The sequence below is a fragment of the Cydia fagiglandana genome, chromosome 4 (assembly GCF_963556715.1).
Source record: "Cydia fagiglandana chromosome 4, ilCydFagi1.1, whole genome shotgun sequence".
Classification (NCBI taxonomy): Eukaryota; Metazoa; Arthropoda; class Insecta; order Lepidoptera; family Tortricidae; genus Cydia; species Cydia fagiglandana.
In genome coordinates this window covers 22,113,845-22,133,391 of record NC_085935.1, presented here as the reverse complement: position 1 = coordinate 22,133,391, position 19,547 = coordinate 22,113,845, and the positions used below count along the sequence as shown (strand labels likewise).

The 19,547-nt window shown below is 35.7% G+C and overlaps 1 protein-coding gene and 1 long non-coding RNA gene across 2 annotated transcripts; both read left to right on the top strand.

Annotated features, from left to right (window-relative positions):
- Positions 1–52: 52 nt before the first annotated feature.
- On the top strand, positions 53–8,092 carry LOC134664036 (uncharacterized). Its single transcript, XR_010098194.1, has 2 exons — positions 53–3,338; positions 3,376–8,092. It is a non-coding gene; the product is annotated as an uncharacterized LOC134664036 (long non-coding RNA).
- A 509-nt stretch (positions 8,093–8,601) lies between these two features.
- LOC134664059 (uncharacterized) lies at positions 8,602–18,753 on the top strand. Its single transcript, XM_063520629.1, has 4 exons — positions 8,602–8,673; positions 16,356–16,552; positions 18,063–18,198; positions 18,685–18,753. The coding sequence occupies exons 1-4, from the start codon at positions 8,602–8,604 to the stop codon at positions 18,751–18,753; spliced, it is 474 nt and encodes a 157-aa protein (XP_063376699.1).
- The last annotated feature ends 794 nt before the right edge of the window (positions 18,754–19,547 follow it).

Below are 19,547 nucleotides of genomic sequence, written 5' to 3'. Positions count from 1 at the left end.
CACCCGCCACCGCCACACTAGCCACCACCGCCACTCCACACCGGTAGCCGCCATGCCATTATACAGCCTTTACTTTACACCAGCGGTCGGCAACCTTTTAGCGGCCGAGGGCCACGTAGTAGTTGAGGAAGTTGACGTGGGCCGCACTTTTGTTAATATGTGTGACTTTATCAGACATTGATGTTTGACAATATTACATACGAAATACCCAGGGGGCTCGCAGGCCGCAAGCGAGAAGTTCCCAGGCCGCTTGTTGCTGACCGTTAGACTATTTACTTATCCTAACGGCCAACTTTACTGTTTCGCGAACTGTTTCCATTAATCCGAACTGAACTGTTTTAATATCTATATCTAAATAAAACATCCCTAAACAGTATGCGAAAAAAAGAATTAAAATGGCGGAACCAAGCGAGGCGGATACTATAATTAACTTTAGATACCGTAATGAAATTACTGACTTTCGACGCTTCCTTTACTAATATTCCTCATTTCATTCAAAGTCAATTTGTAAACAACATTCATTCCAGTATACTGTAAAATTAAACTATGCAGGGCCTTGTATCAAAAATTATTAATCGTTCTGACTTAGTTTTAAAAATATGATTGTTTGATTGTTTTAAAAGTATATAAACTTGCTACAAAGCTGTATCAATCAAAAACAATTCAGTTTGCTCCTTATTCCATAAAAATAAAATCTGACCAAGTAACAGACAGAAATTTTGAATAACAAGGCCCTGTTAAGTTTAACTATAGGTACCTTGAACGATGAACATGACGTCAAATTGCGAATTTTCTCAGTATTTCATTGTTTTCAATGAAACAGAAAAAAAATCGCACTAAAAGTGTTCGCCATGTTTCCGACGCCAAGCTTTAAAACGCATTTCATATTTGCCAACCACAACATTGCATCTCTTTTCTTTGGCATAAAAAAATTAGAGATGCAATTATTCAGCCTTTGGCCTTATAAAGTTAGTCAAAACAGGGCCAATGTTTCATTAGTAACTTATCTTTGTTTCATATAGTACAAGTTTATAGGGTTTTTATACTAATGAAATATCGAACCCCTTAAGTAAATATACTCGAAGTGCCGATTTCGAATCCTACAAGAAATTTTAACATATGCATTACTGCATACGGTTTGTGTCTGTACCTTTTAAGGCCTAATTGCATAGTGTCCTACAAAAAAACCTTGCTGATCGACAAATCTTAAAAAAACTTGAGTCCGTCTGAACCATATGACTAGGAATCCTCTAGACCGAATTTAGAGCAATTATTTCATGCAAATGATGATGCCAAAAATGCGAGGGTGCGCGGGACGAGGCGAGCGAAGTCCCGTGCCGTGATTGGTCCGTCCAAAGACACGGACGTCACACAAAGACACTTTCGACTCGAACATGGAGTAAAATTACCGTATGCGTGGCAGAGGGGGTAGCGCGACTATGCTCAGTCTGGAGGATGTTTTGTCTGTAGCCACTCACATGCTTGATATTTTTCAGTGACCTCTATTATTATAGTAAAATAAGGGTGACAGCTGGTAGCTACAGTTACCAAAAGCATGTGAGTGGGTAGTCTGAACACCCAGACTGTCAGTCATAAAGTGTGGTATAGGTAGAAGACCACACCACACTTTATGACTGACAAAAGCTCGGAATTTAGGTAAAAAAAAACTTTTTGAGTAAATTAAATTCTTTGTAGGAGTACGAAATCGGCCACTTGTCTAGTTTAATACGGCGTTGATGCAACGCCGAAATATTAATAATTACAATAATAAACCAAAAATTGGCTTCTTTATTGCATCTCTACTAGCATAAGAGCATTTTCTATATCATATTATTTAGGTAAGTTACGAGTAGAGTAATGTAAAATGTTTCTATAGTTCATGTGTAGATACATGAGACGTGTGTGCGTCATAGTTTAAATGCTTCATACAAATTAATATATGAGTGATTGCAAAAAGGGCGGTTCGGTCAAGTTTTGATGTGTAAATAAGTTAATTATATTTTGACTACCAAGATCTTAAAAGCATGTAAATGAAAAATCACGTGACTTGCCCCCTTATTCATAAAACTTTACGGGCCTGATTTAGTAAATGTATATTTCATCCATAGTCTAACAAAACATGGTCTTCTCTTCCCAGAGTGACACAAGCCTACGTCACAATAACATTGCCACTTTGTATAGCGCTATCGCATATTATCATATAGCGCTGTCGCATGATGACGTAGGCTTGTGTCAGTCACGTGACCACGAAAAGACGGGAAGAGAGTACCAGGCGGAGTATATTATTATACCATGGTTTCATCCATTTCTTACAAATACATAAGTCAAAATGACAGATAAAGACAAACGATTATTAGCTAAGTGAGGCATGGAGCGCGTTTATGAATAAGGCTAGTCGTTAAGCAGATGATGTTATAGATATATAATGGTACATACCTCATTGGCCGAATGACCTAGTCATGTGGTTTATTTAGTTTACAAGTTTTTAAGATCTATATTAAATAGATTATAGATTCCTAAATAATATAGGTAGGATCTGCCAAAACGCCATAGATTCTTTTTTTATAAAATGACTGTGGATTCTGAGTGTGTATAGTTATTATTTAGATTTATTATACAGTAGTCGAATAATAATTTGCTCTTGACTACGGAAGATGATTATAAGTAGGTACTTTATTATAACTTTGACCTTTTGTAAACTTCTTGGTCTATAAATGGTTAATAAAAACTTCCCTTTTTGCAATTGTCAATCTTAACACATTTTATACACACCAGTACGCATATACGTTGTGATGTTTGGCCACGTAAGTTATATGTAAGTCATTCAGGGAAGTCGCGGGTCGGGGGATTTTGTACTTTTTTATAAAAGGGCATAGTGCCCTAGTAATACCTATATAATACCGGAGACTAGATAGTTGCAAAGTTAAAGAAAAACATGACGTGAATAATTTTACTATGATTTTCTCTCGTTAAATCTAAACGGTTTGGGCGTTTTGAGGAGGGTTCCTATACAAATCGTCTGATAGTATATGGTTTTGTGTAGTAATACAATTAAATATCTATGCATCTATGGTAAGATAAACCAGAGAATGACATGTGAATGGCTAATTTGCCATGGAACAATGGAGGTAGCCTGTCACGGTCGCCATGTAAGGTGCCAAAATGAAAGAACAACCTAATGATGAGTAAATACTAATTTATTTAGAATTATATCGGATAAACATGTGGCCAGTGGCTACGATATTCCCTACACGCGTCACGTTTTTCTTTAATTCTGCCACTATTACAATGTCTCTGTTTAAACAAAGTCAATGAGACAAAATAGTTTATTCTGATGCGTAATTATTAATTAATAATTATCATAGCGCTGGCTAGATAAATCACTATATTATTTCGTCTTATTGACGTTGTTTTGCGTAGAATAAAGTCTGATTAGGAACGCGTAGACTGTTTCAGCAACTATAGTCTTTTGACAACGAATTAGGTCCCAGTGCGAGGGAGACGGTCGCAGTTCAAACTGACATTCAATTATTTTTATTTAGTATTTAGTAACCATAACCCGAGCTATATTTCAAATAAATAACTATAAGATCTCGGTTTCATAATAGTTATTTATTTGAAATGTAGCATAGTTTAAGTTCTGATTTTATATCCCAGCCCACATACCTACTAAAATAACAGTGCATTGAAAATTTTCCTAATCATCCTGGTTTTGTGCCAATTTTGTACTAAAATTACAGATTGGTTGGACATTTTGACTCAATCGAACTATAATTTTTAGTATCTACCAGTTTTTAGTGTCTTTTTGTATATGTAGTTCTTCATAACTCAGATAAATGTACAGCACTTATAAATAAAACATTCCCTTAAAAACTTTGACGACCTGGAAACATATCGTGACTACTTTGAAAAATACTCGTATCTTGTTCTATCAATGAAAAGAAAAATGTGGTAACTATGTCTGGGATGCAAATAGAGTTTACTGCGTTTTAACACTTAACTTTGAGTAGCAGTGCGAGATACGAGATTTTATCGAAGTAGTGACGATATAAAAAAAAAATATTTTACTATAACTTTTTTACTATCTAAAGTGTGGACTTAGCAATCTTAGCATCAAGGTTTTTTGCCACTGTCTTAAAAAAAAGATGTCGTTTGAACTGCGACGGGTAGGATTGGAATCTCAGATTTCCGCTGATGTGACTCTCACTAGTCATAACGCCGGCATCACAATCAGCGCTTCGCTTTACATTATAACATTTATAACTGTCAGATTATACATTACATTTTATTTACGCGGTTATCACACGGCGCGAGCGAGACAGCGATATGCACATATAGCGATGTCTCGCTCCGACCAATGTGAAGACCGCTTTAATATACGACGGGTGCGGGAATCGTATATGTCTATGTTGAAATTGTGTAAAAGTAGACCTAATGTTGTTGCTGTAAGGTATAAAATAGTGGAACTACTTAATGAACTTTATAGTCAGGAAAAAGAACAAAAAATATATTATAATTTTAATATGCCGTGGATGAAGAGTAATACTTAAGCTGTGTAAGGTTTGGGGCAATTCTGTAAACATTAGGGCAAATGTAATTACTTTAGAATTATAACTAATCATTTATAGATTATTATGGCGAATTTTGCCAGTCAGGATTAGACAAAAAACTTTGGAAGTGCATCTATAACCCTTACCTATTAGTTGTTTTCTAGTATGTATATTTGCCCTAACGTTGATAAAAACATAGGTGTATACGATTCCTGTATATTTTTGTGTGAAATGAACGACGGCAGCTGTTGTGTTGTTTTTTTTATATATATTTATGTTAATTTTGTAGATATTTTAATTTTAACGCAATATATCACATCGATTTGTATTTTGGACTGATGTATGAGTTTAGTGTGGATGTGGTTTGTATACAGTCGTGGGTATTGACCGTATTAGGAACAGTCTTGACTGCCCATTATGGAGGTCCATCTCACAATTCGTTAACCTTATAGAAAAGAGGTGGACTCGGAATAATCTTAAATATCGTGTGCCCATCAATGATATCATATAACTATAGATAGGTTATATTGGTTCATAAGCAGCACAAGCATAAAAAATACTTCCATATTTTTTTCTATACCTGCGAAGAAATCTGTCATTTTTTATTTATACTCGCATTCCCTCTTTCATATTTGTTGTGTTGTTCGTGTGTCTCTTTCTCTTTTGGTGTGCGGGAGCTCGTTAGCGCGTGCACATCTCTCGCTTGCCTAGGCACGACTAAAGGCAACTTGTACAATTTGTACAAGGTAAGCGCTTCAATTTTGGAACGCCTATAACCTATCTTTAGTTATAATGTCATTGGTATCCATGTGTCAAGTGTAAAATTTTGATGGATCATCTTTTCGAAAATATTTCACATTCAGTTTCAATTTTATGCTCGCAATTTTATGTTCTTATTGTGGGAATGTGCAGTTTTATTTAAATTCTAACTATTCCTAGCCTAGCAACTACAGGATTGTGTATCGTCCAAGTAAGAGCTCCAATATAATGTATATGTTTAGGGTACATTCGGATACTTTTATAGTTAAAAATCCCATTACGTATTTAAATATCATGAAAAAGTTAATATGAGTTACTTTACCTGAGAAACATCTTTATATTCGGTAGTTGCGAATGAAAATTACTTCATTGGTATCCAAATGTACTTCAAAGAAATTATAAAAGTGTATCAGGTCAGGTGGGGTAAAAGGAAGAAAGTTTATTCTGCACGGGGTAAGAAATAGAATTATGATTCCAACATTTTTGCAATTTTTTAAGCATCAGGCTTAAAATAATTCTAGACGAACCAAAATAGTAAGAAAAACCCGTACCCAGCTTTTTTAAATAATGCCCCAGCATTCGTTTACACCGCCTATCTTCATATTGGCAGCGATTACATTTTGTATTGACACTTTCAACTGAATAATATTATTTTTATACAACATTTTGCTTAGCAGAGACATGCACCAAGAATAGGGTTTTGTATGTAGAATAAGATATAGAACTGTATAGATCGATCTCTATGTGACACGCACTGAATGTGTGTTGAGTAAACAACACGCACTGAATGTGTGTTGAGTAAACGACACGCACTGAATGTGTGTTGAGTACAGGGTGTTTTCCGTTCGCTTCCAGTATTTTATACAAGCATTTATTTTCTATATGTCCAGGATTGAATAGCTATAGTATTTAATTGAGACTCCACAGTAACATGTACCTTCATGAATTTTATGAGTTAGAATACAGACAGCTTTTGTGTAGGAAAACACCCTTTTGATTTTGAAATTACGTTTGCGAGTTTGGCATATGACTTGAGTTAATTACCTACAGCAAATAACTTGTCAGTATTATCCAATTTTAAAATTGAAATAATAATGATTTAGGAACCAATACATTATTTCGATGTCGTTCATTGTTGTGTGTTGACGACATGTATGTATTCTACGCATTTAATTGCAAATAAGTGTCTTTATGATGGCGATAAATATATTGATATTGTCAAAAAACCGCAAAACTCAAATGATATGCCAAACGCTTGACGAGATCTTTTTGATGTATTGTACTTTTGTACTCGGTAACGTAGAATGACAAATGTAGTGTTGTACATATTTTATATGATACCCTATTATTGACCAGGATATTTAATAAACATCGCAAGTCTTACGTTATACCGTTTACCGCTATACGTGAAACGAAAACACATTAAATATAAGAATTGGTTTGAAATGTAATTTTTTTTATATCAATGTCAAATCACTAAACGGACAATAAATTCCGAAAGACGCATTTAAAAAGCCGTAAACGTCGAAACACATAACTTTGGCAAGAAATTATCTAATATAAATAACGCTTAAAATTTAACAAAGGTTAAAAACCGATTAACGTATTAACAAAATTGTTGTTTGACTTTAAACTGTTAATTTTAACAGATGGTTACGTCTTTTTTCCATCACTCATCATAATTATATGGAGCTTATCATGTGGCTATGGCGTATAAACATAAATGATATTAGAATGTAGCTGGTGGTTCAAATCGAAGGTCGATTACGTCAGCTATCTTCGGGCGCACGAGCGCCGAACTATAAGTTCGTTTTTTTAGCATTAGAAATAAGGTAAACAATCTTGATGTGTCTTTTAATTGAAAAAAAAATCCATTTTAAAAATAAGTTACGGCAAATATGTAACAATTATGATGAATCTACGATCATTTTCATCATATTCTTCTGCTTTCATAAGTAATAGTTTTTGATTTTTAAAAAGCGTTTTTCAATCAAAAGACATGTCAAGATCGCTTACCTTCTTGCAAGTTCTTTCTAATGCTAAAAAAACGAAATATAACTAGGAGTCGAAGTGGTCGCCATGACCGAAATCAGCCGGAAGGATCATCATTAACAGATCATTACCATGATAGAATTGACAAATGCTTGCAGAAAAGGATGGTTGTATTAAATTCTAAACTGCATTAGTCTTCCTATTTCGATATCGTTCGGCACAAACACTTACGGGTCATAAAAACGACAAGTGTCAGTCATATTTGTTACTAAAATACATTTGACATTAGATAGCACTAACGTATCCTTAAAGTTTCACACTCGACTTTAAACCGCGCGGTTTGTAGATCAAAATACCGAAGGTTTGATATCCGGTGTGGCTCGGATTAAAAAAGGAAGCTTTACTTAAACATTGCCAAAAGTAGAGGAATTACGCAAACTTACATTCCTAAGCTTACACTAAAATAAACTGACATATTCGATGTACATTTCGAAACAAATTTGTACCTTAATAATAACCTAATTAGGTGCATTTTTGTTTTCAAAATTGTAAAGATTATGGTCATTTTGGTACCAAAGTACCTCCACCGGAATGAAGCTAGCTGTATTAAAATAAGGTTAGAGTTATAGAGTGATTGAGTTTTTTTTTATTTTTGTATTGCTCAAAGTGTAATTTAATTTGTAACCATGTGTTTGTACGTTTTCGTGTATATTCCCGTAACGATGATATGATACCATTGTAAGTGCAGTGTATAATATTTAACTATATAATTTATTTATTAATTTGCAAAATGGTTTTTATTTCATGTTCCTATCTTTCCCGTTTCAATGTCGTAATTGAAAAAGTGACTTATGTACATTCACTTAAGGTTCAATTCAATATTGAGTAATCTGTATTAATGCCCCCTAGAATCGGCTGTTTAAAAATAGTTAAATATATTAGGGGTCGATCGCTATTAGACTTTTGACGGATAATATCCTCTGGTCGTACTGTCACAGCAATAAATAGCAATTAAATTATCTGAACTACACAAAGAGCACCAATTTTTTGTAGGAGTGTCACTAGCTGCTATCGACTTCTAATAATACTGTTTTTTTTCTATAAACTATAGAACATTTTGATAACAATTCTCCTAGTACAAGTTGGTACTATTGTACCTGTTCTATCGTTTGTAGGGGCAACAAGCAGTTAACGTATAACAAACAAAAATAAAATAGGTCATCTTGTTGACTTAGCAACTACTATTGATTCAACAACTTAAAACTTCATTTAAAACAGTTGTATTTGCTGCTCGTTCGCTATGCTGTCACGTCGGGATAAGCTGTACGTTCAGCCATGGGAGGAAAGGAGGTTCCAGGACCATAGATCGAAGGTAAGCTTTGTCATTCAAAAAAATACTTGCACCATATAGGTATACTGAATTCTCTCTGGGCTATAACCGCGAAAATCGAAGTTCGCAAATTGCGGGGATTTTTCTCTGACACTCTAATTACGCCTTCATTGGAGTAAAATAGAAAGATCCCAGCAATTTGCGCATTTCGGTTTTCGCGGTAGCCGCTCTGACCATGACCACATCTAGTGTCTCTAGTGAGAGCGTTTTCATTCGGATCGGACAATGTGAATCACAAGCTTATCGAGTTACTCCAAATTAAAACCTTGTAGTGCCATGCCTTATGGGAAACGGTCGCAGAGATAGTTCAGAGCCGGAAACCGCTACCAACTTTTAGTATGTTGTTAGGCATGGCATTGGGTCTCCAAAACTGCCGAGAGACGGCGGCGCCGGCCACCTACTTCAGCGGAATGACGTCATCAAAATGACTCCCGCTTCGTTGCGAATATTGCATACTGCACCCAAATTATGCATAGCACATACACGTGTGGGGTATTAAATGAAAGCCAATTAAATAAACTATATTTTATTCATACAAAGTGTATCAAAATATGCAACAGTTTAAGAGAAATTTACAAAATAATAAAAATTACGTAAAAAAATATTCGATTATTTGGGTTTTACAACCAAACCAAAAGTCGGACGATAAAGCAATGTACTACAACATTAAAGATGACGTCTCAAGCCATACACTGATATCAATAAAATCAAAATTGGACCAAATATGTGGAAATTATGTATCAAAATGTAGATATTCGCCCATACAAATGCATAAAAGTTAAAAAAATCAAAATTGGTCATTTTCAGGATAATCCACATAAGCTTCTAGTATGTTATTAGCAATATGACCTGGAGTCTAAAACTGCCGGGAGACCATCGCTGTTGTTCCTCAGTTACAAATAATGACGTCATATAAATAATCACTGCCGAATTTCGTAAAATGTAAATTATAGCTATACCACGAGTCTCACATACACGTGAGTTACATGTAACGAAAGGTTATTAAATGTATTATGATTCACCTAAACATTGTTTGTAAAAAAAATGTACGGTTTCAGAGCTAGAAACAACGAAATACCACTTTTTATGGAAAAAGTAGATATGTATCAATTTTATAGCTAAACTAAAACCGTCAAAAAAATTTTGCGTATAACATTTAAAAAACTTATTATTCAACTATATATCACAATTTAAATTTTACATTTCCGACAAAAACTGTGGAAGTTGTGGAAAAAAAACTAAAGCGCCCCAACAATTCTACCTTAATACGCTCATATTATGCAAAGAATAGTTCTATTTATCGAGTATTAAATGAATGAACATTACATAAAATACATGAAAACGACATTTTCGAATGGAACCATAATTAAAAAAATAATAATTTACTTGATAAGTAAGCAAAATATTGTTTCTTTAAGTACCTAATCTCCTCCTTTCAAAGTCGGTTAAAATGTAGCTTTTGTGACCTGGGCTACAAAGACAAATAAATTGACACCTCATTTATCAAAATCAGTTCAGTAGTTTCATGCAAACGGTACCTACACATGCACGCATAGATAGCAAATTCTGCCGTAGTCGGACAAAAAATAAAAATTCAATAATTAGACCTTTACTATTATGGCCTGGCGTGGCTTGGCATCTAACGTTGAAACTCTCAGGCCGTAGATGTTAGCAGGCCTAGCGGGCGTCGTCTCGATGAGTTAGCAAGATGCCTTATGGAGGATTCGAATGATCAGAGGGAGGATCAGAGGGAAAATTCTGCCAGCCTTCTCAGCTCAGCCTTGAAACCCTTGCACCACTCAAGATTCCACTTTTATAAGAAGATCCTCTTTGCTTTGGGTCACTGAGCCAGTGATGTATGTATGTACAAGGCTAATCGAGGCTTAAATATATAATTATGTATAAGTGAACTGATAGGGCATTTACCTCGATAAGGCATTTTGTATTAGGCATGTACCTACTTACTGGCATGTAACTTTACATTTCTCTAATAATGTAGCGTTAGGCCATGACAATAAGAGTCTATTTCATATTAATATTTACCGCAACTACAGCAGGAACTGCTATCTACGTATGTAATTATGTATTTTTTACATGAAACAACTGAACTGATTTTGATAAATGAGGTGTCAATTTATTTGTCTTTGTAGCCCAGGTCACAAAAGCCACATTTTAACCGACTTTGAAATGAGGAGATTAGGTACTTAAAGAAACAGTATTTTGCTTACTTATCAACTAAATTATTATTTTTTTAATTAAGGTTCCATTTTAAAATGTCGTTTTCATGTATTTTATGTAATGTTCATTCATTTAATACTCGATAAATAGAACTATTATTTGCATAATATGAGCGCATTAAGGTAGAATTGTTGGGGCGCTTTAGTTTTTTTTCCACAACTTCCACAGTTTTTGTCGGAAATGTAAAATTTAAATTGTGATATATAGTTGAATAACAAGTTTTTCAAATGTTATACGCAAAATTTTTTTGACGGTTTTAGTTTAGCTATAAAATTGATACATATCTACTTTTTCCATAAAAAGTGGTATTTCGTTGTTTCTAGCTCTGAAACCGTACATTTTTTTTACAAACAATGTTTAGGTGAATCATAATACATTTAATAACCTTTCGTTACATGTAACTCACGTGTATGTGAGACTCGTGGTATAGCTATAATTTACATTTTACGAAATTCGGCAGTGATTATTTATATGACGTCATTATTTGTAACTGAGGAACAACAGAGATGGTCTTCCGGCAGTTTTAGACTCCAGGTCATATTGCTAATAACATACTAGAAGCTTATGCGGATTATCCTGAAAATGACCAATTTTGATTTTGTTAACTTTTATGCCTTTGTATGGGCGAATATCTACATTTTAATGCATAATTTCCACATATTTGGTCCAATTTTGATTTTATTGATATCAGTGTATGGCTTGAGACGTCATCTTCCCTAGTAGCATTTTCGTTGGGGCCCACGGTGCCAACGGTAGGGAAAACGTTGGGATGAGGTTCGTTCCGTAGCCAACATTAATTTTGTATTGGCCCACCATCGCATTTACCAACATTCGCTGTGGCACAGATGCCCAACAATGGGCCTTTGTGTATTTTGGTACCGTTGGCTGAACAACGATAATATTCGTTGGCCCAATGATGACATATATCGCATTTACCAACATTGGCAGTGGCAGTGATGCCCAACAATGGGCCTTTGTGTATTTTGCTACCGTTCGCTAAACAACGATAACATTCGTTGGCCAAATGGTGACGAATACCGCATTTACCAACATTGGCTGTGGCACGGATGCCCAACAATGGGCCTTTGTGTATTTTGGTAACGTTGGCTAGTCAACGATATCATCCGATGGCCCAATGATGACAAATATCGCATTTACCAACATTGGCTGTGGCACTGATGCCCAACAATGGGCCTTTGTTTATTTTGGTAACGTTGGCTAATCAACGATATCATCCGATGGCCCAATGACGACAAATATCGCATTTACCAACATTGGCTGTAGCATTGATGCCCAACAATGGGCCTTTGTGTATTTTGAAAACGTTGGCTAATCAACGATATCATCCGATGGCCCAATGATGACAAATATCGCATTTACCAACATTGGCTGTGGCACTGATGCCCAACAATGGGCCTTTGTTTATTTTGGTAACGTTGGCTAATCAACGATATCGTCCGATGGCCCAATGACGACAAATATCGCATTTACCAACATTGGCTGTAGCATTGATGCCCAACAACGGGCCTTTGTTTATTTTGGTAACGTTGGCTAATCAACGATATCATCCGATGGCCCAATGACGACAAATATCGCATTTACCAACATTGGCTGTAGCATTGTTGCCCAACAATGGGCCTTTGTGTATTTTGGTAACGTTGGCTAATCAACGATATCATGCGATGGCCCAATGATGACAAATATCGCATTTATCAACATTGGCTGTGGCACTGATGCCCAACAATGGGTCTTTGTTTATTTTGGTAACGTTGGCTAATCAACGATATCATCCGATGGCCCAATGACGACAAATATTGCATTTACCAACATTGGCTGTAGCATTGATGCCCAACAATGGGCCTTTGTGTATTTTGGTAACGTTGGCTAATCAACGATATCATCCGATGGCCCATTGGTGACAAATATCGCATTTACCAGCATTGGCTGTGGCACTGATGCCCAACAATGGGCCTTTGTGTATTTTGCTACCGTTCGCTAAACAACGATAACATTCGTTGGCCCAATGGTGACGAATACCGCATTTACCAACGTTGGCTGTGGGACGGATGCCCAACAATGGGCCTTTGTGTATTTTGGTAACGTTGGCTAGTTAACGATATCATCCGATGGCCCAATGATGACAAATATCGCATTTACCAACATTGGCTGTGGCACTGACGCCTAACAATGGGCCTTTGTGTATTTTGGTACCGGTGGCTAAACAACGATAACATTCGTTGGCCCAGAGAGCACAAATATCGCATTTACCAACATTGGCTGTGGTACTGATGCCCAATAATGGGCCTGTGTGTATTTTGGTACCGGTGGCTAAACAACGATAATATTCTTTGGCCCAATGATGACATATATCGCATTTACCAACATTGGCAGTGGCACTGAAGCCCAACAATGGGCCTTTGTGTATTTTAGTAACGTTGGCTAATCAACGATATCATTCGATGGCCCAGTGAGGACAAATGTCGCATTTATAACTATAGCCGGCCAAGCAAGTTTGTCACTAGAAAAGGTCGCGAAATTCAAATTTTATATGGGACGATAACCCTTCACGCCTACATTTTTTAAATTTGTCGCTGTTTTCTAATGACGGAAATGGCTTGACAGAGTATAACACCATAAACAAATAAATAAATATCACACGAGCATTTTAACAGAGGCCAGGGGCTGCGTGACGTCATCAAAATAGCTACCAGTTGAGTTTGCTTGTGGCGTCACTAGATGGCGTTACTGTCTCCAAACATCGAAGTTATAGTTATTTTCTCGATTATTCCGGATATAATCATAATATTTTTTTAAAGTAACTTATAAATCTAATAGCTATAACTATAAAATGTATACATACATTTAAAAAGTTGTATTTTACCAACATTTTCTCAATTTAAATTTCAAAAAACATAAATCTCGCTTACGAAGTTTCGAAGTGCGGTTAGTATATATACAAATTAGAGTGTATAGTAAGTGTACTTGCTTCGGCAGTACATATACTAAAATTGGAACGATACAGAGAAGATTAACAACAACTGCTGCCTAGGGCCTTCACGTGGATACAACCAATGCCTACCGTAGTGTAATTGTAATATTTATCAGCAAAGGCCCAACGTTGTATTACACAACCACTTACCTAACGTAGGGTAACTGTAGGACTCGTAAACAAAAGCCCATTATATAATTAGACTGTAGGCACACTATAAATTACACAACTATTTACCTACGGTAGTATTGTAAGAATCCTACACAAGGCCCAACGTTAAAGTTACAATGTTGGCCCTTTGTGGGACAAGCTGTGTTGGGCCTTCAATCTGGTGCACGACTACCTACCGACCTACCTGACTTGCCGTTGGGTAATTGTTGAATTTGCAAACAGAAGCACAACGAAAAAATTGCCCTTTTTTATTTTTTTGCAGTTGGCCCTACAGCAACTCATACGGCCAAATGTAACAATTAACCAACGATCAAACAATGTGTATAGGCCCAACCACGGCCCAACCAAAACCACCACCGTTGAATAATTGTATGATTTATTTAAATAGGCCCAACGAAAAATTTACTCTTATGGCCCTCTGTTGGGAATCTTCGGGAGGGCCTTTGTCGAGGGCCCTCCAGCAAATCGTACGGCCAAATATAACGGTTGCCCAACTAATACGAAAACAAAGGCCCAACAAAATCCCTACAAGAATTATGTATTTTTTACATGAAACAACTGAACTGATTTTGATAAATGAGGTGTCAATTTATTTGTCTTTGTAGCCCAGGTCACAAAAGCCACATTTTAACCGACTTTGAAATGAGGAGATTAGGTACTTAAAGAAACAGTATTTTGCTTACTTATCAACTAAATTATTATTTTTTTAATTAAGGTTCCATTTTAAAATGTCGTTTTCATGTATTTTATGTAATGTTCATTCATTTAATACTCGATAAATAGAACTATTATTTGCATAATATGAGCGCATTAAGGTAGAATTGTTGGGGCGCTTTAGTTTTTTTTCCACAACTTCCACAGTTTTTGTCGGAAATGTAAAATTTAAATTGTGATATATAGTTGAATAACAAGTTTTTCAAATGTTATACGCAAAATTTTTTTGACGGTTTTAGTTTAGCTATAAAATTGATACATATCTACTTTTTCCATAAAAAGTGGTATTTCGTTGTTTCTAGCTCTGAAACCGTACATTTTTTTTACAAACAATGTTTAGGTGAATCATAATACATTTAATAACCTTTCGTTACATGTAACTCACGTGTATGTGAGACTCGTGGTATAGCTATAATTTACATTTTACGAAATTCGGCAGTGATTATTTATATGACGTCATTATTTGTAACTGAGGAACAACAGAGATGGTCTTCCGGCAGTTTTAGACTCCAGGTCATATTGCTAATAACATACTAGAAGCTTATGCGGATTATCCTGAAAATGACCAATTTTGATTTTGTTAACTTTTATGCCTTTGTATGGGCGAATATCTACATTTTAATGCATAATTTCCACATATTTGGTCCAATTTTGATTTTATTGATATCAGTGTATGGCTTGAGACGTCATCTTTAATGTTGTAGTACATTGCTTTATCGTCCGACTTTTGGTTTGGTTGTAAAACCCAAATAATCGAATATTTTTTTACGTGATTTTTATTATTTTGTAAATTTCTCTTAAACTGTTGCATTTTTTGATACACTTTGTATGAATAAAATATAGTTTATTTAATTGGCTTTCATTTAATACCCCACACGTGTATGTGCTATGCATAATTTGGGTGCAGTATGCAATATTCGCAACGAAGCGGGAGTCATTTTGATGACGTCATTCCGCTGAAGTAGATGGCCGGCGCCGCCGTCTCCCGGCAGTTTTGGAGACCCAATGCCATGCCCAACAACATACTAAAAGTTGGTAGCAGTTTCCGGCTCTGAACTATATTCCCATAAGGCATATGACTATTGAGCGTAGCGAGAAGGTCAACAGGCATAAAGTGCAAATTTTGCACATATCTATACAAGTTTCAATTAATTTCAGCAGCGAGATTAAGTATATGTTTATTATTTAGAGCGACGCGTATAGCTGAGTCGGAACCCTTGTGTTTTTGCTGCAATGCACACAGAGTACAGCAAGTAAACCCATTTTTCGTGTTTAAGTATTTTTTATTGTTAATTAAACTCTGTGCATATTTTAGTTTTGTTCTTTGTAATGTACCTATTTGTAAATTGTGTTTTTGCACCATCCAAATAAACGTTTTATATATCATTTATTTTTTTAAATTAAGTAGGTACCAAGCTAGCATTGGAGGTACCGGTACCTGAAATGTAAAATTATATTTTATCAATAAAGACTTTGAAGTAGGTACCTACCTATATACCTACTACTATCGACTTTATATACCTATATTATTATGAATCATCATATTGTCAAGGTCCGCTCAGCGCTCCCTGCCATAGATGACCGACCCCCTCCCCCGCGCGCTCATGTCGCCGTGAAACTGAAGAAGTACCAACGAGAGGCCGACCGAGCCCGCAAGATAGAGCAGGACAACTATAGCTTGCTGCAGCGGCTCTCTTCTATAATGAAGACCAAGCGGCTTGATAACTGCTGGGAGACGCCACTGCCCAAGTAGGTGTGCCTATTAAAGGCTTTTTCACTACACCAACTCGGAAAGGCTTACTTTGCACTTCAAAAACTGATAGCAAAGTTGCATTTTATTCACATGTGAGGCAAAGTAATCAAATGCAAATTTTGAGTTGTTTTCTTATGTTTGCTGGTAAAATTGACTTTTAAATAATGATTTTGGATGATAAATATTTAATAACATTCATTTGGATTTGATTTTGTTTGATATTTAACATTTAATATTTGCTTCGGATTGGTACATATGTGGTGAAAAATTTTGTGTTTCACTCGGGGGCAAATTTTGTTTAACCCTCGTGCTTTGAAACCCTCGCAACGCTCAAGATTCCATTTTCGAACAACTCGCTACGCTCCACACAGGCGAAAAATCAATAAAAGTCGGACAAAACCAAAAAACTTCTAAGTAGCCCCAACAGGCAAAAACCAATCTTAGCGGGTAGTCCAATAAACAGTGCACGCTACTCGCATAATCATTTTCATGTTAGAGTCATCTACGCGACACGTTCTCATTCCAAAGTTCGACTTGTTCAAAGGCGAATATTTTAGTGCTCTGCGAAGTGTTACTTATGTGCTTACTTATTTATCGTTTGCTTTCAGAAAGTTGTGATTTAATGATGGATACCCTTCCAGGAGGTAATAACCTAATTACTAATAGTTACTTTTGATAGCTATGCTTGCTTGTTTATTATAAAAAAAAATAAGTGTAATGTCTTGTATTTTTTGCACATTGTTCAACTTCACCAAGGAGAAAAGTACAACTTCCTGATAGATCCGGTTTTGATATTATCAATTTTAGAAACTACAGAACTTGGGTTTTAACATACAACCATTATTTTATGCGACCTTACGCGACATTTTAACAAAATTTTCATTTTAATCGATGACTAGTTTAATCAAAAATGTGACTAAGCGACATTTTTTTTAGGCAAATGGCTATGGAAGACACTTTCAAGAGACTTTTAGTGTCTTCCGATCCTTATATAACAGGACTAAGAAAATTGGGTGGTAAAAAGTCGCTTCCCAAGAAGCTTCGCTTTTAGAAGAAGATATTATGATCAAAATTTAATAAAATGTCATAATATAATTGTAATTTTGTTTTTATTAGTTGGCAAACCTGCATTAATACGATTTCTATAATAATCCTAAATGTTTAGGTTTTGTCCGACTTTTATTGATTTTTCGCCTGTGTGGAGCGGTTAAACAACAACTTTGCCCCCTTGTAAAACAAATAACTATTTCTACTCACCGACTAGAGTTAGACCAAGCTAAGCTGGCAGCGCTTTTGATAGCTCAGACTGTGCAAGCGTTATTTTAAACGTCAAGCTTCTATGAATTAATTACCTACTTTTAAATAACACTTGCACAGTTAGTGATCTAACTCTAAAATACTTACTAGTTGAATTAAGACTTCGCGTACTATGAGTTCCAGACTTCACTATTAATTACTTCTTTGCTAAATTGTCTGAAAATTCTGATTATCATCAATTATCGCCAGTTTCCGTCATAAAGTGGGCAAGTTCTACGAAGAAGACGCACTGAGCGGGCGGGTGGCGGCGCGAGCTTGCTCGCAAGTGTCCGAAGACTCCTCCTACTCGGGGAATGTTAAATGCTTTGCCTGCTACCATAAGAGGGTAAGTTTCAAACATAAACCTAGTATTACATAGATGAGCTCTACGCGTGCCTCCGTGAGGGACAAAACATACGCAAAGCGACAATATTAAAAGCACGTTTTAACATTCCTGACAACATACCAAAAACAATCTACGTAATTCGGCCGGGTTATTTGTTGCCCACCATAAACCATACTAAATTCTTGGTGGGGAACAAACAAAAAGTGAGACTGTGACAAGGACAAGCAATAATACCGCTTTCTCTGCTACTTCTGAAATTTCCGTAAGAGCATCTCGTTCGGTCGTTTAGTCCCTCCCCCGTGTCATCTCTATATTATTATACCTCTATGGTTTCAAATGATACGCTTTACGAGTCTAAATAACAGTATTCATGTCATCAAATGTCTTGTGTTGGAGGCCAAGACTCATTTTGGGTCATCTCGCCAAACTAGTAGTAGTGTCGTCAAAAAAAATATTCTCATACCAATAACAATGTATTTGTTACAGAAAACCGTGCTTCAGCTCAATAAGGTGTACGGCAAACGCTCCTCTTCCTCCACCCTGCCTTCTATTTGACTGATTTTTTAAACTAAATAATACAATTATTATCTAAATAAGATGTAACTTTTTTGGTACACCATTTATAGTATAGTAAGGTTTGCGAATTGTAGTCACTTGTGTCATTAATTGTACCTATTTGTGGTGGTGTAACACGTATGAATCGTTTATCTAAACAACCACACACACTGTTCATCAGACTGATTTTGTATCATAAACAAAACAATAAACTGATATACCGTCAACATATTTTTTTATACACCTTTTATTATATAATTGGACTGAATACTTTGCAAATCTATTAATTATTTTTCGATACCTTTCCGAGTCGCAACTCTATCGTGCTGATAAATATGTAAAATTGTTTCAATGAAAATAAAACAACGATAAAATTGGACAGAATTTATTGATATAGATACAAATGGGCTCAATGTCATACTGAACATAATTTCATAGAGCCTACGCTCTTACGTTCTGAGTTAAAATGAAACATAAATACTATGTTATATCAAAAGCTGTCGATGCATACGCTAGTAACTCACGACGCTTTCATTAAAGCTATTTGAGTCATACAGACAGAAAAACGAACTGTCTCTCTTGTTACCGAAAATTAAGTGCACTGAATTCTATTTTTTGCCACAACAAAGTGCACAAAAAATATTAAACACAATCTTATTTTTATTAGAGCCATAAGAGCGTGTCGTATTTTTTCTCCAGTGAACTTAATTTTCGGTTACAGAAAAGGCCTCTGTACGACTCGTTTTCGTGTTTGTCCATCATATTACGAAATCGATAAAACAAGTGAAAAAAAA